General features: G+C 40.8%; 1 protein-coding gene across 15 annotated transcripts in view; it reads right to left on the minus strand.

Annotated features, from left to right (window-relative positions):
• The window catches only part of LOC111254245 (uncharacterized), a 143,383-nt gene that overhangs the window by 97,871 nt on the left and 18,650 nt on the right, over positions 1-26,862 (minus strand). For 11 of the 15 annotated variants that reach the window (XM_086976117.1, XM_086976115.1, XM_086976118.1 and 8 more), the window contains 26 exons: positions 26,084-26,773; positions 25,755-25,946; positions 25,273-25,479; positions 25,077-25,169; positions 24,754-24,876; positions 24,282-24,379; positions 23,910-23,970; positions 23,532-23,666; positions 22,620-22,685; positions 22,110-22,259; positions 21,736-21,861; positions 21,078-21,269; positions 20,655-20,873; positions 20,207-20,428; positions 17,852-17,947; positions 17,485-17,594; positions 16,923-17,030; positions 16,489-16,562; positions 8,996-9,026; positions 3,880-4,065; positions 3,554-3,702; positions 2,879-3,153; positions 2,450-2,763; positions 1,342-1,700; positions 535-1,131; positions 206-349 (listed from right to left, as the gene is read on the minus strand). In XM_086976117.1, the coding sequence (XP_086832243.1) occupies positions 206-349; positions 535-1,131; positions 1,342-1,700; positions 2,450-2,763; positions 2,879-3,153; positions 3,554-3,702; positions 3,880-4,065; positions 8,996-9,026; positions 16,489-16,562; positions 16,923-17,030; positions 17,485-17,594; positions 17,852-17,947; positions 20,207-20,428; positions 20,655-20,873; positions 21,078-21,269; positions 21,736-21,861; positions 22,110-22,259; positions 22,620-22,685; positions 23,532-23,666; positions 23,910-23,970; positions 24,282-24,379; positions 24,754-24,876; positions 25,077-25,169; positions 25,273-25,479; positions 25,755-25,946; positions 26,084-26,773 (5,017 nt within the window). Of the gene's footprint in view, positions 1-205; positions 350-534; positions 1,132-1,341; positions 1,701-2,449; positions 2,764-2,878; positions 3,154-3,553; positions 3,703-3,879; positions 4,066-8,995; positions 9,027-10,033; positions 10,160-16,488; positions 16,563-16,922; positions 17,031-17,484; positions 17,595-17,851; positions 17,948-20,206; positions 20,429-20,654; positions 20,874-21,077; positions 21,270-21,735; positions 21,862-22,109; positions 22,260-22,619; positions 22,686-23,531; positions 23,667-23,909; positions 23,971-24,281; positions 24,380-24,753; positions 24,877-25,076; positions 25,170-25,272; positions 25,480-25,754; positions 25,947-26,083; positions 26,774-26,862 lie in introns of those variants that run through there. The other 4 variants (XM_086976111.1, XM_086976113.1, XM_086976112.1 and 1 more) reach the window with 4 other exon arrangements.

Consider the following 26,862-nt stretch of genomic DNA (forward strand, 5'->3'; position numbering starts at 1 on the left):
TTGTATTTTTAATATAATGTGTTGTTCTAGTTCATGCTATAGATCTTCATAGGAAACCAGCTATTTATAAGTAAACATTTGTTGATGTCCGCCCCGGCCGACATGATTTTTACGACTGAAGTTTAGAGTCACAAAAAGAAGTAGACCATTGAATGTAAGCACACTAAAGTTAGCGTCGGTAATTAAGTTCTACATTGAAACTTACGCATAACTTTAAGTGATGCTGATACGGTCGCTTCGCCGGCTTGATTACTTGCACGGCAAAGAATTACTCCACCATCTTCGCAGTAGGTATTAAGCATTGTTAGAGCGACGTACCCAAATCGGTTCACGGTCATCACTCGCGATCCTGCTCCAAATCAATTAGTTGACAATTTTCCGAAATTATTTCAATGTCATATATTTTATTTATATTTATTTACAAATCATTAAACATTATCGAGGGCACATCGATTAACTAAACTGTTCTTTACATAATTCTAAATGAATGACTAAAAATATAACCTGGCGGGTTTGTTCGGATATCAAACTTACCGGCTTCAATCGGTCGACCATTGACAAACCACTCGACAACGAGTGTGGGATCACCTATTGGTATGAGGCGCGCTTCAAAGTGTGCGCGTTCGCCTTCGGTGACGACGAGGTCCTGCAGATGTGAAGTGAAAGCAGGCTTTTGAGGTGGTGCATCTTCAGGTGTCTTAGATAGCTCGGTCCGTGGCCGCTCCCAGTGTTTCAACACGACAGTTTCTGGTGCCGGAGGCTGTTGGGGCTCAATAACAGTCGTTGCAGGTGGCAGGTTCAGCGACCACGGCGTTGTCAGCTGCCGAGGCAACATTTCAACATGTAGACGTGCTCGTGTTGCCGTGGAGCCGGCTTGATTTGTTGCTGTACATTGATACCATGCGCCGTCAGCAAGAGTGGCGCGATCGATGTGCAAAGACGAACAACCTTCGGTAGCCTCAATGAGGACGTGCGGTGGTGCCGAATGTATCTGTACGCCGTCTTTCAACCAAAGCAATTGCGGCATTGGAGTTCCAACCGCTCGGCAGTGAAGCGAAACTGGTTCACCCTCTTGTACGTTGACGTGTTGGAAACGCTCAACGAACTTTGGTGGGACAATCAGTTCTCGCTCTGTATCGAGATACGAGAATAAATTCATCAGGTCCCATCACTAATACTACTCATATCATACTAGATCATATTGGCGATATGCAAGAGACGATCTTAATAATAATAATGAACTAAAGTTCCTTATACGTATTTGTGCTATCTAACCTATATAACAACAGAGGTTTCAATTTTCTAATTTAACGATTCAATAAACATCGCAACACAACATACCGATGACGGTTAGGGTAACGTCACAGCGGCGTTCACCGCTTTTGTTTCGTACAACGCACGTCCACATTCCTGCATCGGACGCCTGCGCATCGTTGATTTGAAGGGCGTGAAGTCCACCCTCATTGACGAGAATCTTGTGGGCGTTGTCATCGCAAACCTGCAGACCGTTACGGTACCATAGTACTTCAGGTGTAGGACGGCCTGACACTCGACAGTCAAATCGCACCTGATGGCCTTCCGTCACTTCGCGGTCCGTAGGTAGCTTTATAAAAGATGGCTTTAAAGCTTGGGAGTCCTCTATCTCGGCGGACTCGGTCATCGATTGCGTGTGAGAAGGAAGTCGATATTCGGCGGACGTGCTGTTTTTAATGACGGACAGAAATTTGACAAAATAGATCGCATTCTTATTGTATTTTCAATCTACGTAGCCTATTTTGAAGAAAACTCATTCGAACTGGGTCATAACAAGATGCAGAAAACACTGTAATGAGTAGTGCAAAGTGGGTTTTTATGTAAGATTTAAGCTTGCTATGACTTGAGTATATAGGGAATGAGTTTTTACATGTTGGTATTTAGTGAACAGTGGACATTGAACATTTTACATAAACATGTTTCATGTGAACGAGTTCTTTTGGGCTGCAAGTGAATCAAAGATCGAACCTAAGTGGGCATGACTCGTTCAAGCATTTAACATAGGTCAGCGGTAGGCCTTTTTTCCTCATAGGAGTTTTAAGGGATCACTGGTTCATATTTATAGCATAACTCTGAGGTTTTTTGATATCGGTCGATGCTATAAGTGGAAGTATTTAGTGTGCGAGGGTATTTGATGTCAGTAAAAAAAATCGCTCTTTCGCGCATGCACGAGACGTTTCTGGTATCGTTTGATATCGCAAGTGCAGTTGCCGCTTGCTTTTCTCTGACCTGTGCAGATCCTATTTTATCATCTCCTACTCACTGTGCCTGGTATAGGTTAGCAGTGTCCTGCTGTTGGCTGAATGTTGCTTGAAGGTGTATCGTGCTTGTGGTTATCTGGGTTATCTGTTGCTCTAATTGCTCTTGTTCCTGTGTTTTCCAACTTGACAAAGGACTAGTTATTCCTTGCCAATACCTCATGTTATCCTCGATGACAAGATGCACCGATGTGGCCACGCGGCCCTTCGAGTTTTCGGCGAGCATTGTATAGTAGCCGGCATCGTCGGCTTGACAGTTTCGTATGGTGAGCGTTGCAGTACTATCACTGTAGGAAGAAACGTGTCGGAATGAGCTTTTAATACGCTGTCCATTACGGAACCACGTAATTCGTGGGTCGGGATTTCCTGGCACGCGAACCTGGAAAGTCGCGTCGGAGCCCGCTAAAAGCTTCGAGTTGCGTGGTCGTCCTTGAACTTGTGGCGGGGCAAGAGGACGCGACTTGTGCACCACCTGCAGTCAGAGAAAGTTCATAGAATTTGCATAATTCAAGTAACAAAGTTTTTTTTTTCTATTCCTTTTATTACATGTAATCTCCTATCTTTATCTTTTTGATCCTCCAAATTACCTCTCTGTATTCAGTGACGTCTGTTTCTTCGATGTTAATTTTCATAAGAGACTCTCGGAACTCGTCCTCGCGAAGAAGCCGATACTCAAATGTGTCTACTCTAAAGGCTTGATCAGCACCATTGTGATAGCTCTGCCGAAGATCACTGAAGACCGTTGATGAAGAACGGACCACCTTTTGTTGCGGTGGGGGTAGCTGAAAGGGCGCTGACGAAACGCCTATCTGCTGGTTTATTGTCGTTGTCTTGGTACGCTGTTGAATCATCTGTTGGGCCGCTATTCTCAAAATAATTTTACAAATGCGTATGGTTAGATTTGGGCTTCTTTTGAAATGGGATTTTTTCGTTAATGTGCGACGTGCGCACCATTATAGATACCAAGAGACTAAATTGAGTTAGTTAAATAATATAGGTTGATACCAATGAGTTCACACGTTATCCACCTAAATATCAGATATACTGTTTAGTCGAAACATTTCAGTTACTAAAGATAAATTTCTTCTGCGAAAAGTCAACTCAATAAGTTTTGTGAAAAGTTATTACTTAGTTAGCCAACAATTTTCTAACTGTAGTAACTAATTTGTTTAATTTTTAAAATTAAATTTAAAGATAAATTTAATATAATTTAACGGATGAAAAGTTGCAATATGGCACTATAAGAAGTAAATTACATTTACCTGTAAAGTCTCTGACAACTGCAACAACTAAAATGGCCTCTCCGGCAACATTTACAGCTGTACATGTATATTCTCCATCGTCTTCCGCAGTAATTTGTCTAATAAGTAGATAGGTTTCACCGGTAATAGGGTTGTATCCGGTTTCGCGTCTATTCAACGATAAACACAAACATACATAAACATCAGTATTGTCATAGTACTCTCAAAATATTTGTTTGTTGTAACTCTTTTTTCTTTGGCAATTAATTTTACTAGTGACGTGTGTTAACTGTTTATGTCAGCTGAAGCCCTAATCATTGCCGAGCGTATCGTAACGTATCACGTACTTGTGATCATTCTTAATAGGTAGTCCTCTGCGGGACCAGACGAGCTGTGGCATCGGATTGCCGCTGACCGTTGCATCGAAACGGGCATCGCAGCCCTCGATAAAGCGTCCGCCTGTAGGCTGACGCACCCAAATTGGGGGGCTATTCGTCATACTGCTTAATGGGTGTGGTCTTTTTTCTGCAGCACTGAAAACAAGACATAGATATACATTAGTTGTTTTTACGTGAAAGATCTATGTATCAAAATAACGTGTGGTCCAAAGATTTGGATGGTTCAAAAGCAGAACAATTTGATAATAAATAATAATAATAATTCACTAAAGGTGCTATTAATCATTCCATAACAACCAAGTAAGTTTTTTGAAAGGATTCTATCCAGCCTAGACATGGACTAAAGCCAGTAATCTTTTATTTCAATTGGCAATTGGAATCGATATCTGCTTTTTGTTCAATCAGACGGTTTATTGAACCTCAAACGTATACGATTTACGACTAAAGAACTTATGGCCAACGAAACAACAACACAATGACCCATATTATGTAGTGATTCCCGTTATTCCAAGCAAATGATATTTGCTTCACCATAATTAATATGGCTCACAACGAGTCTGATATGGCTCAACCTATGCTTCGTGTACTAGCAGCACCAGATTTTCTATTTCCCATCTTCACTGCTTTGCTCTATCTCCCTTAGCCTTAGTCTGGCGACGGACCTATTGCTCGAGGCACTGGCCCTGGCTTCGAGTCATATGCCTGTTTTCCGGCGACCCTTTCGTCTTCCGGGCCGAGTTTTGGGACAGGGTTAGCTGGCAGTTCATTTTCTCGCACAGCGGCCAGTTTCTAGGTGGTTACGACCCATACAATGCAGACTATGAACAAATTTGAAGGAAGGCGACTGTGCCCAGAGACCTTTAGCTGCCCATTCACCGTTTTTGTAAACAGGCACGAAACTCTCTGCTAGCCGACTGGAAATCTTTGAGGAGCTTTTCATAGACTATCGGGACAGCACTACTGGCCAAGCCTTACGCCGAGATTCCAGTTCTCTACTTTAGATAAGGCTTTAAGCTGGCTTTACAGGAAGAACTAGCTGTTGATTTCCTTGTACCAAATGAAAACTTACTAGCTCTACAGTTGGTTTTCTCTGCACACAGAATGAAACTCCAGGACGTAAGTCTAAACTCCTATACGCTGAAGCTAAGACCAATTCAAGCAAATATCTTTATATGTTTACTTGAATATGCTAGGAAAAGCGAAAGCTATATTTTTATACCTAAGGCTAGTCTATTGTAAGCTTGTTGTGAAACACATGTAAGCCTTGTTTCGACGCAGAAGACCTTGGAGGGCTCTATCGGTCAACTAGCACTGCAAACGTCCTACTGAATTAACAAGTGTATCTGCATCTCTCAGAGCTTCCTTTAATGAGAAGAGTTCACTAATGAATTTCTGAGAACGGCGTTCAGTTTTTTAGCTGCTTGCTGAAGTAAGCAAGTTGAATCCGGCGTATGCATCCTTATCGATACGCTTATAGACTCTATGATTCTACTAAGTAGGTAACACAATCTACCACTGGATAGTATATATTCCGCGTGTAACATCAACAATAATAAGCTAATACTATAGAAAAAAAAAAAATAAACTATCGTATCGGCGAAATTATCAGACCGTTACGACAAGTGACGGCCAGCTGAAAACCAAAGCACTGCAAATGAGGCTGTCGTTAGAATTTCTACACCTGGCTTACCCGGTCCTCGGCCCTAAAATACATCCCAAATAATTGTCGCGAGGCACAAAAATATGCAGGGATACTAAGCTAGCGCTGATCCGATTGTATAGCTCGAAGTTCAGCATCCATGACACGAGACGAATTATAGGATTTATCTACCAACCGGCTAACTGAATCCTTTGGGAGTCGCTAGCGGTTACAGATCACTCGGGTCAACTTTGAACATGACATTGGTACGACATGTACTCAGAGGTATCGTGTAGACACAATCAATTTATATCAACACCACAATATGTTCATTTCGATTGACTGCTAGGCAGATCAATCAGACCAAAATCGATACCGAGGTCGATGTAGACGAACAGTTCTACTTCATCCCCATTCAATGTACCTAATGCAAGCTAGTATCAGCCACCAGAGCTAACGGCATCGTTAAACCGACAAAATTTAGAAGATTCTCATTAAAAATTTAGAGGCATTAGAACATCGACATGACCTTGCAGAACGCTGTCTGGTTATCCGCCCATCTAAAACTGACATTGCCAGCATCCCTGATGGAACGAATTATAACTAATACGGTACTTGATCATCTTCGATTAACTAGATTCAAGTACTCGTAATGTATTAGTACCGTATACAGAGCTGTTTAGTAAGGGCATCAACTCTAGAATGTTTTAGAGCTAGTAAAGTACTAGACAAAAACTACAGAATGATAAAGGATTTTTCTATTTTGTTATAAGCGAGATGGTTGTAAAGCCTGTCCCATCAGGGGATGTGTCTCTGGGTGTTGCCTGTGGGCAAATCTTTCCCAACGTGAATCTGAAGCGAAAAGAAAGCTCTCTCTCTATTTTGCATCATAGGTCTAGTTAAGAAGAATAAAGGAATGAAATGTTTGTCGTACATCAAAATGGTGACGGAAATTCTAAATAGTCATAGAAATAATACTCAATTTGGTGCGAAGGTTGTGTACAGAGTCAGACTTAACAGCTATGGTTAGGTTATAGGTTATTTACCTATACATATTTCGTGTTGGGGCCCTTAGCTATATATGCGCTGTTATGTTTAGTTAAAAATAGCTTTAGGTCATAGGAGTCGGGCAGGAATTGAAATAATTCGTCTCCTAAATCAACACCCTCCCACGAGTACTTTTCTTATATGCTGTCTGACGAAAATGGTTTCAGCTAATACCTTCACCTATCAACCTGGCAAGAGAAACGTTCCGAGCCTACTAACTAAAACGCCTTAACCAAAATGGCGCCGCCCATGTCCCATACGACCCACACAAGCTCATGTGGAACGTATGCGATATAGCTTTTTATATTCGATTTGGTTTTACTCCTATTGCCGCATGCTTGAAAACACACTAACTCGGTATAATTTAGTCAATAAAGCTTATTAAATCTTATCATACACTTTCCACTCTTGTTATTTGCGTGTGTTTCGCTAATCTGTTCTCCGATAAAGACTGTTAAACTGTTCATACACGGGCTACGGAGGGTTTATTACAAATCGTACAATGTCTCTTTCCCGGAGCATGAATTAGGCTGAAAACAATCGGGACTGAGATCGTGAACGTTCTACATGTTCTCACACGAAAACGCAAAAAACGGATTGGGTAGAGAAATAAGTTTTTCTACAGTTCCGTCCAAGAAGAAGAATCATTCCTAATAATACCAAATGGTACAGTCGTTATGGAGACGGAAAGCCTTTCAAACAAAGGTTGAAGCCTGAAGTCAGCGCATCTGTTTCCCCGAAGGCACTGATCACCGCAAATTCTATTGACGAAAACTAGCTAATCCAACAACACACAATTAAATACACATATATATATATATATATATATATATATATATATATATTTATGGGTATATTTCATTAGCAGTATCATAAAACGGGATTTCTTCCAGGCTCGATATTGAATTTTTGCAGTCATTCATGTACAGTTCGGTAAAATCTTTTCTAGTTCGATCCAAAAGAACGATCTATCTCTGTTACACAATGTTCTAGTAGTAGAATCATTGAATAAGAGTCTTCTATTACCATAGAGCTCTTTTAACTCCGCCAGAAGCAAACTGACTATGTAGGAACTCACACAATTTTTCGGTTTCGGCTTGAGCCAATGTTAAACGCTGCCTACCCTCGCTCGGTATGGAAGAATCCCCAAGATAGTCACATATAACTTCTGTAACCAGTAGGGTATTCCTATGGAAGTCTAGCTACTATGACCATTGCTTTTCCCCACACCATCGCAGGAACCTTCTAAGGATACTTTTTTGTCTGTGCCGCTACTAGAGCTCATCCTTTCGTGGTGCTCGTTGTTGTGAACCCTCTCGAATTCTCAGGGAAGCGGCTGTTCGTTCTATTCTCGTTAGCGACTCATTGCTAGTCGTAGCGCGAGGCAGAAACAAATCGGTCTACAGTACATGGGGACGCAGTGCGAGCGTTTGTTAGATTGACTGAATCACAAAATTTCCAGATAATGCCAAGCATACTAGAAACGCTTTAGTCAATATAGTGCAAGCATAAGGGTAATTGATGATGACTTTGATTTACTAAATCTATTTCACTCTGTTGTCAAAAGTGACGTTGACCATAACTGTTTACACATTAAGCAGGTAAAACCTCGTAGCGGTCATTTATGGAAGCTGAAAACGTTGTTCCGATCTGCTAGAGAACTGTATCAAGCAAGCTCAAATCGATACGGCTGGAAACACTAGGCCCTTGGCAGGCAAAAACGTGTGCCTTTCAGGAACCTATTTAACGTCAGATGCCTATTGCTTTGACATGTTTCGCAGCGAATCTTAAAAGGACAAGGCGTCCTAATATCCCCTGATTATAAGTGCAGAATAAACTGTAGAGTAATATATCTTTACTGTAAAATAAATAGTATCTTTCGTTTCAAAGAGTGCCAACTTTTGTATCATCAACACAATCGTACGACGTACACAGTCAGCCAACAAACTGGCAAAACAATGTATATATAACAAAGATCAACGTTCCCAACACTTGCGATCTAGCAGAATGGAACAGGTCTAGCAGCTATGGAAGCTTAAGATTGTAGGTATCTCCGTTTGAAGACCAATAAGAGCACGTACATTCCAAGGCGAACCTTTGCACCCGCTCGTTTGTAGAATACAATTAATCTGTTTGTTATTTATATAAACTAGTTGTTTAAATACCATCTGTTGCCGTACTCATATCTAGAACTTCTTCTATCTCGTATCATACAAATCTAGAACTTCTATAAAAGTGCACTATACGACGAAAAGTGATTAAGTAACTAAAATTCCTCTAAGTAAGAAACTAGAAGTGAAGAAAAAAAAATCTTACGATTACGTGCGAATATCCGAAGCCTAACACAATGGGTACAAAGACAAAACGCTGTAAACTTACCTCACGGGGGGTGAAAAGACCATCCCTGGATCTGTAACACAAAAAGGAACCATCGGTCATTAGAATGTAGGAGTTTGCATTGCAAGCCGAAAAATAATGCGGCAAATAACTAGTCATAGACGTGAAGATTTCATCTAGTTATATCGAATAGCTAAGAACGATGGCGTGGAACGTATTCATGGTAGCAGCGTCGAATCGAGATAATTTGAACGTTTAAATATATAATTCACTTTCACGCCGAACTCGTTTGCTTCGTACTGTACATGACAAGTGTTCCTTGAAGCTCGCAAGTGCTGCTACACCCTTTACGAGCATCTTCGAAGGCCCATTTGAAGGACCGACGAGCCTTCAAAAATACAGCTAAGCACAACGAGAACGAGCTACTGTTGGGGCTGATTATAGAAAGCTTTCAGCGAGCCAATGTCTAGACTGGGTGGATGAGTACCAACGATGCTTATCACAGTATACAAGGTACAAGTCTTTTTCGAGACAATGGCAAGATTTTAACTGAAAATATCCTGTGGATTCATCTACTATCGATTCAAAAGCGTTTTTATCCAGAGGTGCGGTGACAGCATAATTGCACAGAAGTACAAGCACATTGTAATCCTTAGAACTAAAGCTATTGAGAATAGGATAACTACTCCTTTGTATGGCACATGCTGGTCACGATCACTCACTAATATCAACTTCTCTATCAAATCACTGTACACTATTATAATTAGGGGCTTTAGGCTATAGATACATTTATGCAATCGGTTTTCTTTCAATTATAAGTTGATACCAGTGATATTGAAGGGTCAAAAATTACTAAGACTTAACAACGGACGCGTAATAGCACAGTAAATAAAATTCGACACTCCTCGGTCACTCGGTTCTGATACATATGAAAGTAACGTTTGCATAACTAAGGATAGGGAAAAACCTCGTAAAAAGTGAGCCTCGTAGAACTGTGTGCAAAGAGTTAAGGCAAAGAGAGAAAAAAAAAGCAAGATTTGAGTTTTTAGTGGTATGACAAGGCAGCTAGTGACAACGCACCGTCGGTTGGCCTGGAGTTCGTTTCTGTTCGTTAGAGCCTCGGATCTTGCCTATATCTCTTTACGGCACAAGCACGGAAAAGCCCTTTCCGGCCTTCTCTCCACCCACCAGACAACCACTGACGAAAGAGGTGCGCAGGACTGCTAGCTAAGGTAAGCAGGCTGCCTGTCTGAACCGGCTGGAAATCTATGATAACCAAGCCTTGAAGCCGAAAAACACGCCCGGTCTCTCGCAAGATGCGGCCTATTATGTCCTGCTGTGTCGACTGGTTGTGCGCCACCGCTCTGCTGCTCTAGCTGCTTGTTGCTTTCTTGCAACATATTTTGCTGTGTAATCACGCTAGGCCTCGTGCCGGTAGCCATCGGTGCTGCTCACGACGCCAGACGGCTGCCGCAGTCAGTCGACTTACCGGCACCATTATAGACCAGCCTCCTTAGGCTTAAACCTAGAGTAATCACCGTACTAGTATAGGCCGAACCTAGGCATTGTAGTTAGAGTGCGTATTGAACGGTCGTAGACGACAGGAACACTCATACTCGGCCGCATCCAAAGAAGAAGCCTTGCGCCAGGCCATAGCCGAAATAGTTCGACTGAGTGGCAAGCGATGGCAGCAGCCGGGGATGATAATTATGTCATCAATGTTGCCACCAACGTGTTGAGTCATCGACAGTGTTATCCTAGTTGCCTACTTATATTTCAACAAAAAAACAAAAAACTTCTTCGCCCTTTCTGAGGGCTTTATCGAAGAAATCAGCATTTACTTGACTGCTGCATTGTATTTTCATTAACTATAGGTACACATCGTATTACTATTGTTGACCACTAGTTCAACAATTAATCATGGTTTCGTTCTGTCATATCAATTTAGTTTATATTTTTGTATCAAGAATTAAGTTTTGTATCAGAAATGTTTGTAAACTTCGAAATTCAACTTGCCTCAGGATTGTGATAGGGCTAAGTTACACTATACGCTGCCTCTTACGTGTGATGATATAATTAAATGAATATGGCTACCAAATAAAGCCTTAGTTTCCCAAACAAACAGAATGATAAGATATAAATAAACGATACAGCGTAATCCTTGTGTATAGTGACCTTTAACTTGAAGTGTTCGTACATCTTTTCATATAAACACGACAGCAAATCACTAGCAGTCTCATATAATTTTCTTCGGATCATTGTCGAACTTTCTTGGTAACATGCCCGAAGAGATATGAGATTTGATTGAAGTCCGATTCATTTCTCAGTTATCAGAGGAGCATGCCGGGCGTGCGAATTCATGTCGTGTTACGTGTTATCAGGACACCGGGCAAGAGCTTAGCGTCATTCTGATTTCGGAATAATCCGATCTGCTGTTACAAATGACGACAATGTGGGGGGGGGGGGGGCATACAGCGTCCTCTCTGTCACCGCCATAACTATGATCGTCAAAAGCCCGGAACAAATTCGAATATCGGTTTTGTGTTAGATTTTCTTTTTTGCTATAAACTCAGATCTTACTATCCCTACTAGTAATTCTCTGTGGGGTTTTAATACAGATTTATTCTGAAGCACACACTTCTAAAACGTATTCATAAACTAAGTAAATGTACAGCTTACAGGAAAGGTTACTGTTGACAATTGTGTGTATAAAACTTGTCCCAGTTTTGTTAATATCTGTCTTATCCGAGAGCTCTTCCAGATATCATCGTAATTAGCTTAAGATTCCACAAAAAGTCTGGCAATATGGACAGTGCACACACATGCATTTTTTCAAAGATATTAAAACACCCTAAAGCGTTTACGAGCACAGATACGTGCGCTATATAAAATGGAATTGGTTGGGTGTTTATATGGATACAAATTTGGTGACCTTAGCAGCGAGTGCGGCAACAATAGTGCTTCAAAACTACACCTCCCCTGGTGAAGTACCAAAAACACATACAACTTGGTCCATATCGCACTATTTAATTGCATGCTTTTAAAGCTGGCTTAGGCTTAGGCTTAGGTCAGATGCTTTCTTCAAGTTGACAATAGGCTCACGTTAGCTAAACTTCTCTAGCTGGCTTTACCCAGTCGTTTTGGTGACCGATGCCGGTCAACTTTGAAGCGTCTTTAACGTTGTACTGGTCTCGTCCAGGTGTTAGCTCGTGCTGATACAATTGCTAGCTTTTGTCTTGCATTGGTCAGGGTCACGTATAAGGTACCTCTCTCAGGTAATATTTGCACGCAAGGAAGCTGCTATGCGGGTGGCGTCCTTTTCCGTGCGTGTGGTTGTACTTAAGCTAGCACTTAATGTACTAGCGCTCCATGTATAATTCAATTTTAATATACTTGGAATTCAGTAGGGATCCAATGGAAGTTACAGGTTACTCCAAGTTATAATGCAGTTCAGAAAATGCGTTTTTCTAACATAGAACGTAATGATAAACGATAGTTTATGATATTTATATAGATATTTATATAACTCTATCTCCGTAAGCAGTCTAGCTCCCCATGGATACTCTTCCGAGTTGTTTTCGTATGTTTCGCATTGGATTGCTTTGTTGAAGCTGAGCTGATGTACGCTCCGCGGGTACCTTATTTCATAGAACGACGTGAGAATACTCAACGATCTGTTCCACAGAATATAGAAATTAACGACAACGTGTTGTTAATTTACTATAATAATCTTGTCAATAGAAACTCGCAGGTAGTTCGTAAACAGTATTGTTAGTGTACACTTCAGTTAAGTAATTCCGATTCGGAATCGTCTGATTTCGTCAAAAATCACAGATCTCAAATAACCCTCGGATTACGCGGCTAATTCGGATGTCTCTGTTCGGTTGGAATATAGACGTCTCCATGCGCATTTTCTGTCTAGTTATATATGGAATTTGATTTTCGAACACTTCCACTTTCTTACCCTTTTTCGTTCTGGGTAAATACCACCCTAGAAGGCTTCTATATGTGAGAGGAACAACGTAAAATCTCAATGTACTCAATGTACAACGACAAGTGCTGGCCTAAATTGCCAGACGTAATCTCAAAATGAGCTGAAACGTCGCTCTAGGGCACTTTTAACGATTGCTGAAAGCGCTAACCTATCGTCATGTAAATTCGCGCCCCCCTCAAGAAGATCCCTAAAACCTAAAACCGACGTTATTGATCATCGATGACGCGACAACTATGGCACCAGTTTTCCCTTGCAGGCGTTTTGGAAAGAACCAAATTATAGATGAATTGTCAATGTTTGATACTTTTAGTTAATATAATCATTTTATGTATTCCTCTACTTCCTTGCTTGTGATTTAGCCTAGCTTAGTCAGAAGTCAGAGAGCTATTTTTGCAGCGTTATTTTGTTAAAAGCGCAACTTTTCCAAAGGCGCGATCTGACCTCAGATAAAATGTCATTCTAACCAAAGCGAAGAATGACGTTCTGGCACCTTTTGGAAAACGAAAACGTAACATTCTAAAAAAGTCACCGAATAATTGACAGGCCAGGGACCTTTTGTTCCGTATTCGATCGTACCATAACTAGTGTAAACAATTTCACTTCTACTAAATGTAAGAGAAGCTTCTCCCGAAACAACAAAAAAAAAAAATTATATAGATATAGAAGGCCGGCCGGGAACTGTCAGAGATAAGCCTAAGCTGAAACCCTTTTGCAGGTGGTCCTGTCCCAAAATAAGGGCGCTTGAACGTTGACACATATAGCTGATGACTAAACCATGCTGCCAGGAGCTACAGCTTAGACAGTCGTGGTAAAAGAACCGCTCCGTCACCATTCTGAAATTTCTTGTTCTGAGGCGGGGCCTCAGGAGTTCTCGCTGGTGGCAAGTCTCTTTTAGATTTTGGTCATGAGTCGCCTATTCCGAGACGCTCGTCACCCGCCCACTTAGTCTGTTAAATGTTTTTCTCTCGGACAGAGGCCATCTAGCGGGCAACGACAAAATAATTCACGATAATGATCTCGAACGGTGTGGGTGGATCCTATTAAACACTTATTTTCAAAATCGGACTGATGCGAGATCTTATTTACGTTACTTATATACTTATTTATAAATTCGGAAACTGTTTACCTTGAATTTCAGCTCCTCCACTAGCCTAAAATAGATGCACGATGTTAACCACGAGAGAGCGCAATGGCAATACTACGGTAATGCTGACGATGAGTCCGAGTATGAAAAGTCTAGGAAATTTTATATTAGCTCTGGCTCGGTAAGAAATGAATAGCGGACGACTCTCGAGACGTGAACCGTTGTGGCTTTAAAAAAATAATTTAAAATCATTGTGCTCGTCTAGGCATGTGAGGTACGTTTGCAATATATGCGAATGAATTTTGCTGGCCAGCTCAGAAAAGTTCAGAATACCTAAAAAAGAAAGGTTCATTAAATTGTTCCTATGGTTATATTGTCCAAAGTACAATTTAACACCTGGCGGTACTTGGTTTAGAAGCCACCTAGCTAAACACTGAGAAATAATCAGATTCAGAGAACAATGAGGGACTAATCGGTGGAAAAGGGAAGGCTCAGCCCAAGGTCTCTTGCTTTTGCATGCCCGGCCTGGAAAAAAAACCAGCTATACAGGTATAAGGGCGGCGATATGAACCCGAGCGGACGTACATGTACGCGGATGGTCTCATTGCATTGCTATGCATCTGACTAGCTAAAACGGTTTGTTTTCCCGAGGCCTGCCACAAAGGAAGGCGGCCTGTTCGGCAACTTCGAAAACTCTAATATAAGGCAGAATTGTTGTCATATATATTTTCGGCTGCCTTTCAAGTTTTAAGGCTGACGTTCCACAACTGAATATCAATATACAAGCGTTAAAAGAAGCGTGTCTCAAGTCGATCACTGCTCCGTGTTCTGGAAATGGACGCATCGTTGCTCTTACGAAGGTCAGTAGTTTTCACAACGCAAAATTACGATATTGATTCATAAGATTGAATATATATATATATATATAGTTTCCTTTGATGTGAACGCTTCATTCGTGCAATGCGGATACCAAAAGAAGCTTGATGAAACGTTTAACATTTTCCAAATTTTTACAATCACACCCCTTTACAAAAATACTGGCAAAATCTTTATACGAAACACTTTTAAATTAAACGAAAAGTTGCATTATTGGTAAGTTAAAGAAAAAGCTTTAATGTCATATTCGCCTACATTATCGCTGAACATTGCTACCAGTACAAATAAATCTATCTTGCATATTTAGAAAATAGAAAAAATTATCGAAATTTTTAACCCTTATTCCGCTGCCAAGGCTCTAGCGTGAATAGTTCCCGCTATTATTTTGCAGCAATGACATGCGATGTTGATTTTTTAACGTATAACTTGGAACGTATATTTGAAACGAGTTCTTCCTTGGTTCTGCTTTTACCCTTTTTGCCCCTCTCATCAAAGTCACCTATCTATCTCAAATAATGTGAACCAGGTCGGGTCACTTTTCCACAGCTGAGAATTGACAGCAGTAACTGTGTTAGTCATACTTCCGATTGAAAGGTGACATTTTTCTAGAGATTTGTTATATTTTATAATTCTATTATACGGTAACGGCATAAATGCTGCCCAGATAAATGCTGCCCAGGCCAACTGATGGCCGAGACGTGTCATGATGCGGTTCAAAAGGTCATTTTGTCTTGAAAATTTTGATGGGAAGGATGCTCTTCGTAGGAGTCCATCAGTTACGGAAAAAAGTTTATGAAATCATTGCGGAGGTTGAGCAACACCGGCACTTCAGTAGCCATTATGCCGCCCAGAGACTAAACATCCACCATAGTTTTCAACTAAGTTGGCTAGAAATTTTCGGATGTCACACAAATTGACAAAATAGATTGTATTTCCCCTTGCCAAACCCTATAGAAACGTGGCGACACCATCGAGACGACAAGTGGATCGCGCGCAACAATAATTTTTACAAAAAATCAGGCAAAATTAAAAGAACCTGGACGGGAAACTTTATTGTATTAGCCGTGCGCCATTAGACTGTTATCTACTTCGGCTTCCTCAAAACTCCCTTGGGGGTATTAATCTAATTTCAGTAAAGGGATGTAAAGAAATCACTTGTTATAACTTTTCGCCAAAAAAACCTCTAAAGGTTTACAATGGTGGAATTATAGCGTGTCCGGAAAACTGCGGGACGTCCCCGATAAAGAAAAAAAGCACGCATATTTAGTAATATAGAAATATTTTCTTTAACTAAGGCTGAAAACTTCGAAATTTTACGTTTTACTAAATACGTTTTCGACAATCGATTGGTATTCAATTATGAAGTAAGGTAATAGGACTGTAGTGTTGGAATTGGCACAGGTATTACTGATACGCATGTAAGATAAGAGATTTGCCGATTGATAACAGCGAACGTGAAAATACTGAGCTGAGATAGACATAAAAATAACTTATGTTACTGAATTCGTTGTACGAGCACTACATAATCGTATTGAATCGTAGAAAATTGAACTTAGTAAGTATTGTGCACTAAGGACACACCTTTAAAGAAGTTGACATGGACAAGGCATGATGTGATCACGCTGCCAGCGACATTCGTGGCTGTGCACACATATCTGAAACGAGCAATGTTCTTAGATTGCACATTACCGTAAAGCCTTTTTTCAAGCCATTAAATCTCTGTACCTAATGTAGATATCATAACAAGTATCCGTGTACGAACATTTGAATTCATAGGGTCGTTGTTTGCTATAGCCACAATCAGTAGCCTCGTTTAGTGTACGAAACTTCTGGTTCGGATCTAGACATTGAGAAAGATGGCTATCAGGGCACGCTTAGTTTTCACATGTGGAAAATTAACTGGGTACCACGTCGATAACTCATATAACCTTGTTTTAGGCTGACAATGAAATTGCCGGCTAAGCTTTTTGTAATTCAGTGGCAGATATTTCGTTACATGAAAACAACTCACGTACCTTCCGGAGTCTTGTGGAAACACATAAGGTATGGTCAGCCTCGCTATACCTGAGTCAAACGATATTTGATGGTCAGGACCATTCGCGAGAAGCATATTATCCTTGAACCTGTCAACGATATAATCCATGATACTTGAGTTTTTTTTTTTGTAAGCATTTGTTATCTAAAAAAAGCGTCTACTACAGTTTGGCGATTCCTTCGCAGATTGCGATTTAGCAGGTAGCGTGCGTATGCACTTGATTTTTGTTAATAGCAACAATGATTTTGTTCCTTTTGTTATCGTTCTTTTACAACTGGGTAGCAAATTCTAAAAGAGAGAAAAAGTAACTTGGAAGTAAGTGACCACCACGAATACTCTCAATATACGTCCAGGCTTGACGTGCGTCATATATGGACGGCATCGCCTAATCGAAGCGAACACTGGCGATCGTTAACTTACTGCACCTAGACATATGCCTATTCAGGCTACAATGGCCAAAATCATAACGCATTGACTTTCAAAAAGATAAGATTCTTTTTCAAACTAAAACGTGCACAAAATATCTGGAGCTAAGAGCTTACCAACGAATGGTTGGCATGGGACATCCTTCGACAATACATGTCAGAGTTATTCTTGCACCTTTTCGCTCGAGCCTATCGACTAAGGGCTGCAGGAACCACGGGGGACGAACCTGTATGCCGATCAAAGGAAACCATTCTCCGTCTGACTATGATTTAGCGTCTATCTGTTACCATATAATATTTTTTATTCTAGTACATGGTTTATACTGACTTCATGCCACTAACGAAATAGGGTAAACTTCCGTCGGTGCTCTCTAAATGAACACCTATGGAAACATAAAGCGATATCGAGTGAACTTCATACTCGCCGGTAACTAAAGAGTAGTCAACTTTGCTCGACAAACTTCATTGGTTTATGGTCACTGACCTGAGAGGAATGAGTTGGCTTCTCTTCGATAATCACCGTCTTCTTTTTGCTAACAGGCGAAGGTGCGCTCTTAATGATACCGCGTGGTGGCCAAGTCTGCGAAAGTTTAACACACATGCCTATCATCAACAAGCGCATTATTTCAATATATTACATTCTACATATGTGAAAATCGCCTGCTAACAATGGCAGCGGTAGCAGCTTTTGAATTGTCCTATCATTATTCACGGATCCTTGAAGGTGTGTTAAAATCTACGTGCGTTCTCCCCTTTACGGTACACACTTCGGTGTTTTTAATGTTTAGTAGATTAACGGAAGGGTTAATAAACATTGTAGCAAATTGAAGTACACTTAACTCATGCAATGTTGCTCTTCGCTATCTGACAAAGTCGTCCTTTGGATAAATCAATTTCAGAAACAGTATCGGTAATAGCAACTACCAGATTGCTCCTAACATTGCAACATCACAACTCTCCTAGGTAATAGATCACAGTTTGCACTCTTAGCAATAATGCGCAAATTTTAAGTTTTAACTTCTACCGCTAGGCCCATAACAGGCTAACTTCGGCATTCGCATCACCGAAATTACTTTTCGTACATCGGTCGATTTTCCCCCTAGACTTTCGACGCTAGAAACTTGATGAATTACGTAACTATTCGTTATATAAGTTGTCTCGAAACCAACCAAATGTTGCAACTACTCTTCATCAAATGTACTCATTTTTGCTCTCTTAGACTTAAAACTATCCAACATATTACATTTCAGTAGTAAAAAAAAAAAAAAAAAAAAAAAAAGCCCAAGTAGTAAACGTATGTCTTCGTCGGGAATCGCAAAAAAAGGCCATGCTGCTGAGATAAAATTTCATTTGAGTCAACTAATATCAAATCTTCATAGAAACCGTCATTGAACCAGTTTTTCTATTTTTACATTTTACAATTGTTACTGAAGGGTTTCATCAACTTACTGAGATAAGGCTGAATACAAGGACCTGAGACAAACAACAGGATACTAAGGCAAGAACTCAAGACTGCTGTGAGACGTCTAGTTCATCTCTAAGAGTCGATTATAGACTTTTCGTCGCCGCGAAAATTTGCGGAGGTCTCATCAAACAGCCTTGTGTAATCCGTGCGCTCCTTTGACGGACCACAATGCTAGATCGTATATTGCCCTAGTGAACTTTGGTCATGCAGCGTCCTTACTTGTGAGATATACTTGCATAGAGCTTTCACAAGACCGGACTATATAACTCAAAGTTCGTTTGGATCAGAATCGCTACCGACAGACGATTCTTTTGCAATATTCTACTATTCAACGATCACTTGATCACAATGAGCTTTCGCGCCTAAAACTATGTAGAATTCTAGGTGTAACGTTATCACATCTACGGTACATATGAGACCTGCAAATCAGACCTTCAGGATAACCTAGGATAGTGCTTTTAGGCTTGGTACACCCTCAAGACAATGACCGTACATAAAAGTATAACTATAAATTCAAGACACTGGTTAGTTGCTGTATTTTATTACACAAACATTTTTATAATTTTACCAAATAGATCTCCAAAACATTGCATTTTAACACACACACACACACACACACACCCCCATAGGGGCATTCAGAGATATTTCTCGTGCTTAGCGGGTTTATACTGTACTACGCAGAACATTTTACCAACTGCTAAACGAATTTCTGTGCATTCTGATTGTGGGAAGTATCAGGATTCTGGTTTAGCATATTACGGACATTGGTTAGTTTGAACACGCAACAAAAATGATCACATCAGCTATTTTTGGCAAACATTTACCACAAACTTGCTGGAAATACAACACATTTTCAAATGGTGACTGCTCCATGTTACAGGTAAGCTCATTTACCAATATTACTTAATACATATATATATATATATGTATAAGTAAAATAAACACTAAAGGTTGTCGGTACACACATCGTTTGCTGACTACCGTACTATATGGCTCATAACAGGGTTGGGCTAATGTGTGGGTTCAGTCATCCCGCCCATAATTTTTAGCGTTTGCAGAAAGATGTCTCGTTCAATTATTCTATTGTACGCATTTGGGCAGCTCTCTGCTTCAAATAGCTCCTTCGTTTCCTATCTTCCGTTACCTGCTAGAATTCAAATGAGAATTTCGCCTCTCAGGACTGCAATTGTCACCGTGTAAATTTGTAGGCCTAGATTCATCAGAAGATGTGTAACTAAGTAGATCTCTAAAATATACCGAAATTTCTGTTAGTGCTTCGTCATTGATTTTCTGTTTGTTGATATCGGCGCCGTTATCGCCGTTCGCAGAAACCTTTTTTGTTAGGCTAGAGCAGGCTGGACGAGCAGTGCATACCGCTTGAGTTTCGGTCTGCATCGGACTGGAGAGCTCCTCAAAGCCACTCGTAAACAACGAGGTTTTCGTTCCGCAAGCGACACGTCTATGAGGCAATGTACAGGGCGCCTGGATATGCCGACTCTCTTCTCTCTCCTTAAAGTTCGAAATCTTCTCTGATAACGCCATACGGATATCGTCTCGTCGAGAGCTCATGGTTGTGTCTACTTTACGCTGGGCGAGCTATAAAAAAATGTTGAGACTGCGTCATTGGAAAATCTAATCTCAATATAGTTTCTTTCGTAGCCGACCACAAAAGTGCAACAGACACACTTTAGATAGCTTTCTTACGATTTCGAACTTCGATTTATTTACTTATTTTATTAGCTGAAATTTCAAGGGGGCGGCGCAGAAAAATCGTATATATAACCAAGCTAATTTCTTAATTATTATAGTAGTTAATTCTGACCTGATGTCGTGTAAAGAGACTGAAATCAGCTGACGATGACCTCGTGAGATTCGTCGACGGTAAAGTTTGGTAGACGGGTTCTTGAGTAGGAAAGGAACTTGGGGCGGCTGGAGGCGGCTGCTGTCGTCGAGGGGTGACTGTGGCACGTTGCAGTTCTGTCTGGCTGATCGCATCAACGTGGGTTTCGAGATGCACGAATGACGATGTATCTCTTGAAATCTGTTTCAATCAAAAATGTTTCAAATAGCTAAAGATACGAGTAATACGCCAGTAATACAAAATGCAAAGCTACATTATGTACGCACGTTTTTTTTTTCAATCCAATTTCATCGGCTTCGGAGTAGTGATTTTGAGACTCTATCTAATACAGTGAAACTACTAAGATCAATGATTATAACTACTGGTATAAGCATGCACAATTACTTTGCTATCTGTGAAGTCACGAAAGGAATATTGTCCCTTGGCATTTTGAGCGTTTGAGAGCATCGCAGCTGGTTTAGGTGAAGGGGGAACCACCGGCTGAACAGGAGCGCTTGGGGGCGTCGCGTCCGACATTGTTATAGACACGGTTGACACTTCGTCGGTGCGATGGATCACCGGTAATGATGGAGTCACCTGAATCAATATAAAAAAGTGTTTAGAGCGTGAAAAAGTTAAAAGCTAGCTGAGCAGAAAACTCAGTTCTGGACCACATCTCGGTTCAAGCGGGGGCGTGAGGCCACGTCGCGAGTAAAATATAGAGCTCGACAGAGTTGCGTCGTGTAAGGTTTACAATTCCTTTTGATAAAATTACTTCAATAGGTTTGTACAAAATGTTTTTTATATATCTTTATACGACATCCAGTTCTGTTCCTAGGATGCAAGCTACCAAGCAATCATAGAGTAGGGTCAATGTCCAAATCAGTCTCTAATGCCGGTGAAAAGGTTCCCATTCTAGTAAGCATAGATGAAGCAAATAATACTGGATTAGGTAAAGACATCGTAAAGAACATATGGACCTGAATGTTCTCGTTCATATCCCTATCGTTCGTGGTTTCAATATAAATAAGAGAGTCGTCGCAGATTCAGTCTCTAAACAGACCTGTACGGGGGGAATAGGCGGTGCTGAAACAACTTTTGTATGCTGGTCGACGTAAACAGAAGTCGATAGTGGTTCCATCTGACGGGGAGTCGAATAGTCTTGCTGACTCACGATGCTTGTAGTGGTCTATAGGAAGGAAACACAAATTGCGGTTAGATCTCGCTTCGAACCTAAGAGTGATCCCCGAAGGCAGACTAGTGGTAAGAATCTATCATATACATAGGTATTCACGAACTTCTTAAAAATTCATTCGTCTTAGCTTCCCTAGTGAACAACTTAAAGTTCTTATTTTTTCTAACAATAAGTACTCCTCGAGTATTATACTTTTCGTTTACTATTATTATTGTTATACAGAGCAACTAGCCTAGGCTTACCTGATTGTCGGTAGGAGCCTTTCGCTTAACCTGTTCCGTAAGAAGAACGTTGCGGTCAACACTCTGAGCCCCTTCAACCCATTCGGCCGTTCGTATGAAGCGTTGGACAGACGCGGGAGTTGTGTGCAGTGGCAGGCCCTCCGTAACCTGCTAAAAACGGAAAAGGGAAATTTAGTATAGCATAGCACACTAGGCAAGCACAATTACACTCATAGAACCAGACGTGGTATACTTTTGCTTAATGATTCCTTTTTTAAGGTTAGCTCGACAAAATTCATGTTCTTAAAGTCGATTTCAAGCAGTACGGCCTTGCATACTCATGTATCTGCCAACAACACCCGAGATCAGATGTCTTACTGGCTATAGAAATACGGTGATGTTTTAACATAGTTTAACGATAGACGCGAACGATACGGTAAATTTCAACGTTTCCATACCAATAGTATCAGTGAAAATATAATATTTCGGGTAAATATTAGATTTCACTGCATTGTTTAACGGATATCTTACCTTGACTGGCTGAAACGTTTTGACGGGGATCTGCGGTGGTGCAGCTACAGGAGTTGTCTCAGTAACCTGTAACAGGAGCCATTACGGTTGATGTATCTTTTAATAGAGATCTCGCTACGTTTAGGTTTAAATTTATTATAAACGTCTTAGTAACATCGATGGCCGTTCGAGCATCATACGTCAGGCTTCTGCGTCTTTAGATGTACTAGTACTCCGATTCTATCGTCTTGTATGTGTTAGAGCTAGAAGCAGACGTCGACATATCTTTGCTGTTACGTTTCAGTCAGGCCTACGTTGAATGCCAGTCTGCAGGTTTCATCGAAGATATAGCTCATTCAAGAAAAAAAAAAGATTACACAAAGAGGCTGTCTCTATGTGAAGACTGTACAGATAAAGTATTTCCGTTACTTTTCCTCACTGCTCTCTTCAAGAAGATTGATCCGCCAGTGCGCTAGGTTATTTATGCTCGTGTATGGCGAAATTAATCATTCAGACAATTCACTATTGCTTTTAGCGTGAAAATGAGGTACATGTGTGTTGAATGAAGTATGCCGTGTTGATTGTAAACGATATCAAATTTTTTTGATTTACCATAAGAACGAATAATTCAGTTATTTTTTTGAGGCTGTTTATACAAAGCGAAACGGCTCGAAAAAAAGAATAAAGCTCATCGTAAACAAGCATTACGAAGTGCATTACAAACAATATAAACAAGCATTACAAACAATTTATCGTTTCTGTTTGTCACTACAAACGATTATGTAGATCGCAAATTAAAAGCTACGATTAACTAAACAACATTGAATATGCATGTTAGTACGATAAGATGATGAAAAGCGTAACGTAAGCCTCAAATCATGTACGTTTGTTAAGCACGAAAAAAACGTCACACATAATAGTTCATAAAACGACCTGTATGTTAAAGTTTTGATCGAAACGACGACTGTCAGAAGCGCTACGACGAACTTTGCCTCGATTATCTTGAACAATCCAAACTTTGTCTTCCGAGGAAGAAGGTATGGGTGGGGCGCGACAAATATCCACGATCTGATTTTAAACCGAACGCCGATACCATTTATCAGATTTCTGGTAAATAACTTATTTTAAAAGCGCAATCTTGTTCGTCAGACCAATGATCATGCTATCACGACTGAACTATAAAAATTGCCTATATAAATCCTGACGAGAAACTTATAATCCTGCAAGCGTTTGTGCATCTTGCATTCTTCGTCCTATTATTAACCAGAGCGTTGTAAGTTACTTCAATTGATTGATTATTGTCAATCTTACCTTGCTGATTGACGAGTAGGTTTTGTCTACACAACGAATGCTGGCGGGCGGAGTCACAGATCTGCAATGATTGTTTGAGATGTCTACCTTACCTATTTTCTATTATTAAGAAAATAATTAGAAATAATATAAAACAATAAGACACTCCGATGGATAAAATGATTCAACTGGACAGATTTAGAGCTGCATTTTCGCAGCGAAAAGTCAACGTATTTGGGCGCAGTGCAAAATGCTAACGTTTCTAAATATGATAACCGTAACCCCATATAACTACAGATTGACTCATGGTAATACGGCATACACAACTTATTACTGAACAACTATTTCTAGGCCTCCTAGCGCTGACAAACAGCGAAATAGGGCATGACCAACCTGAATTGACGGGTTTTGTCTTGCACGCGACAGAGGAGGGGCAGCGATAGAGGGACCGGCCTCGATACCTGTTTCTCCTGCAAATCCACATAGGACAACTGCAGCAGAAGAACAAAGATTTACTAAGAACTGAAAATATTAATTTATTGGAAACAGAAAGCACACGTTCACGATGTTATCAAAAGAAGTAGACTATTTCCGAATTGTCAACTCCGTGCTTACAGTGACAGTTGTGTTAAACTGTACATCGCTGATTAAATTTGTCTCGTAGTATTCAATAGAAATTATGACACACAGTTTTAGAGCTTAGATAACTTGGCCAACTTGAAGTATTTTAGAGGTATCCCAATAGTACGAAAAATATATGGTGGCCTTTTGTGATCGTCTTGTATTTTTATCAACTCCGCGCTATACCGTCTACACTGAGCTGTCGTTATATACCTCCATGAGAATGAATGCAAGAAAATCCAACCTTGCTTGTGTAGATTTTGTCAGCGGAGTCGGTGGCCACACTTTTTACGTTGGATGGTGTCACAGGCTGTTTCTCGGTTAAATTCACGCAAACCGTTGTATTAAGCCTCCTGCCATCAGTCACCTTATAATATCGTCAAAAAACAACCGGTACAGTTACTGAAATCAAACTAAAAAATTCGCTCCTCACTCAATAGGCTCGTGTTGTGGTACCAGCTTTCCCAAGGCTTAGCAACTGCTATTCGAAATTATGTAACTAAGTCTTGGCTAGTAATGAGTAAATGATCTTAAAAAACTACTTAAAGCTAATAAAAAGTGTAGTACCTTATGGTCGACCTCTTTAATTTGACAGATGGGAATTGGAGAAGGCAGTCTGCTCCGTGCTAAGCAATCCTCCCGAAGGTCAACCAGCTGAGTCTATGAAACGCAAAAACTAGCTGTACTCTCACTGAGAAATGCATAGGCCAGACTTATTAAGTCATTGCAGATAATATACACAGAGGATAGGGCAAATTCTTACTTGATCGCGGTAAGTCTTGTCTGTTTGATGGACGCCGTATTCACGAAGTGTACAGATAGGCGTTGGTGATGGTTTTCTTTCGATGTGAATGACAGAAGAGGTCAAATTCAGGACATCAATATGTTCTGGGGGAGGCGCAACTTCTTTACGATGGATATCCACCTCCTGGACGCGGCACACTGGTGAGGGGGGTAGCACTCGTTTAACCTGACGTGAGAAAATAGGTATTTTACGAAAGCTTTCAGATCATTATGCAGACACGAATTATTATACCATCAAATGCAAGATTATGCATTCTGAAATGAAGCCGCCTTGCGATGTACTATCCAAGCGTAACCACATATATTGTATTCAGTGGGGGATTTAGAGAGCGGGCTATTTCACTCTAGCGAGAACTAAAGGTAACTTGTAAAACGTTTTTATTAACTTCTATCAACATTGTGCAATAATCGAGATTTTCGTTTTATGGACTCTTTTTATACCTCACGAATGTGTTCCTGCAGGAGACATGGAGAGACAGATCGCTGCCGGCGGGACTCTTCGACGCGCAATTCGCTTTTCTCGAGTCGGCAAAACGGTTCTGGACTGGGCTTCCTTAGCGGAAATGGCGGCTGGCTGAGATGGCAAACAGATACTACTGGTATACGCTCCGGGGGAAGTGATGGCGTCCGAGTCTGCTTTAGTGCACATGAGCATTTTAGGCGAGCTTTAAAAGTTATTCCATTATTCTATTTGCTCGATAAACTTGAGTCAGTAAATGCTAGAGACATACTGTTCAAACGAGATACCCGTGGATCACAAACTTTCTTACCCTTGTGACGACAGTTTTGCTGGTTTCCTTATAGTCCTTGTAGAATTTAGTGATGCCTTCTTCAAGATCTAACGGCCTTGTCTTTTGGAAGACCCTAGTCACGACATGAAACTCGGCTGGTCGATGCGGCGTACGCGATGGAACTGGCGAAGCCGCAGGCGGTAGAACGGGTGGCGGTGACCTCGGCGGAGACTGTAGTTTGCGGAACGATTGCTCAATCAGCATAGAACGATCGTCACTAACCTGAGTTGTCTGTCTTTCACATTGTTCGATCAGGGTGATCTTTTTGCATTGACGTTGAATACGTTCCATTTCCTGTTGGCGAATCGCTTCGTAAGTTAGCATTTCGTCCCGAAACTTTGGTGGCGGTGGTGGTCGCAAAGGTGGCGAAGCCCTTTTAGGTTTTACTTGGGAAGGTTTTATCTCCGGCAGCTGAGGCGGTGGTGGTGGGGGAGCCGGTTTAGATTCGGCTACGACCTTTGGTTGCTGTTTCACCAATTTTTTAGGTTTGGGCTGGACTGGAGCCACTGGCGATGGAGAAGTTTCGATTGGTTTAATTGGCTTCACGATCTCTGGTGTCTTCCTAGTTGGCTCGACTCGTTGTGGGAGTGGAACAAGCGGTGGTGAAGATATCATCTTTTCTAACTTGAGTATCTGGGCTGTCTGCTCAATTTTTCGCTCAGACATGACCTACAAAACGTAGACAAAGTTATAATATACGAAATTTTTCTAGAGCCTTTTATGTGCATTACGACGTATTGATTAGCAAGTTAGTAATG

This window comes from Varroa destructor, unplaced genomic scaffold (genome assembly GCF_002443255.2).
Source record: "Varroa destructor unplaced genomic scaffold, Vdes_3.0 BEIS01000007.1, whole genome shotgun sequence".
NCBI lineage: Eukaryota > Metazoa > Arthropoda > Arachnida > Mesostigmata > Varroidae > Varroa > Varroa destructor.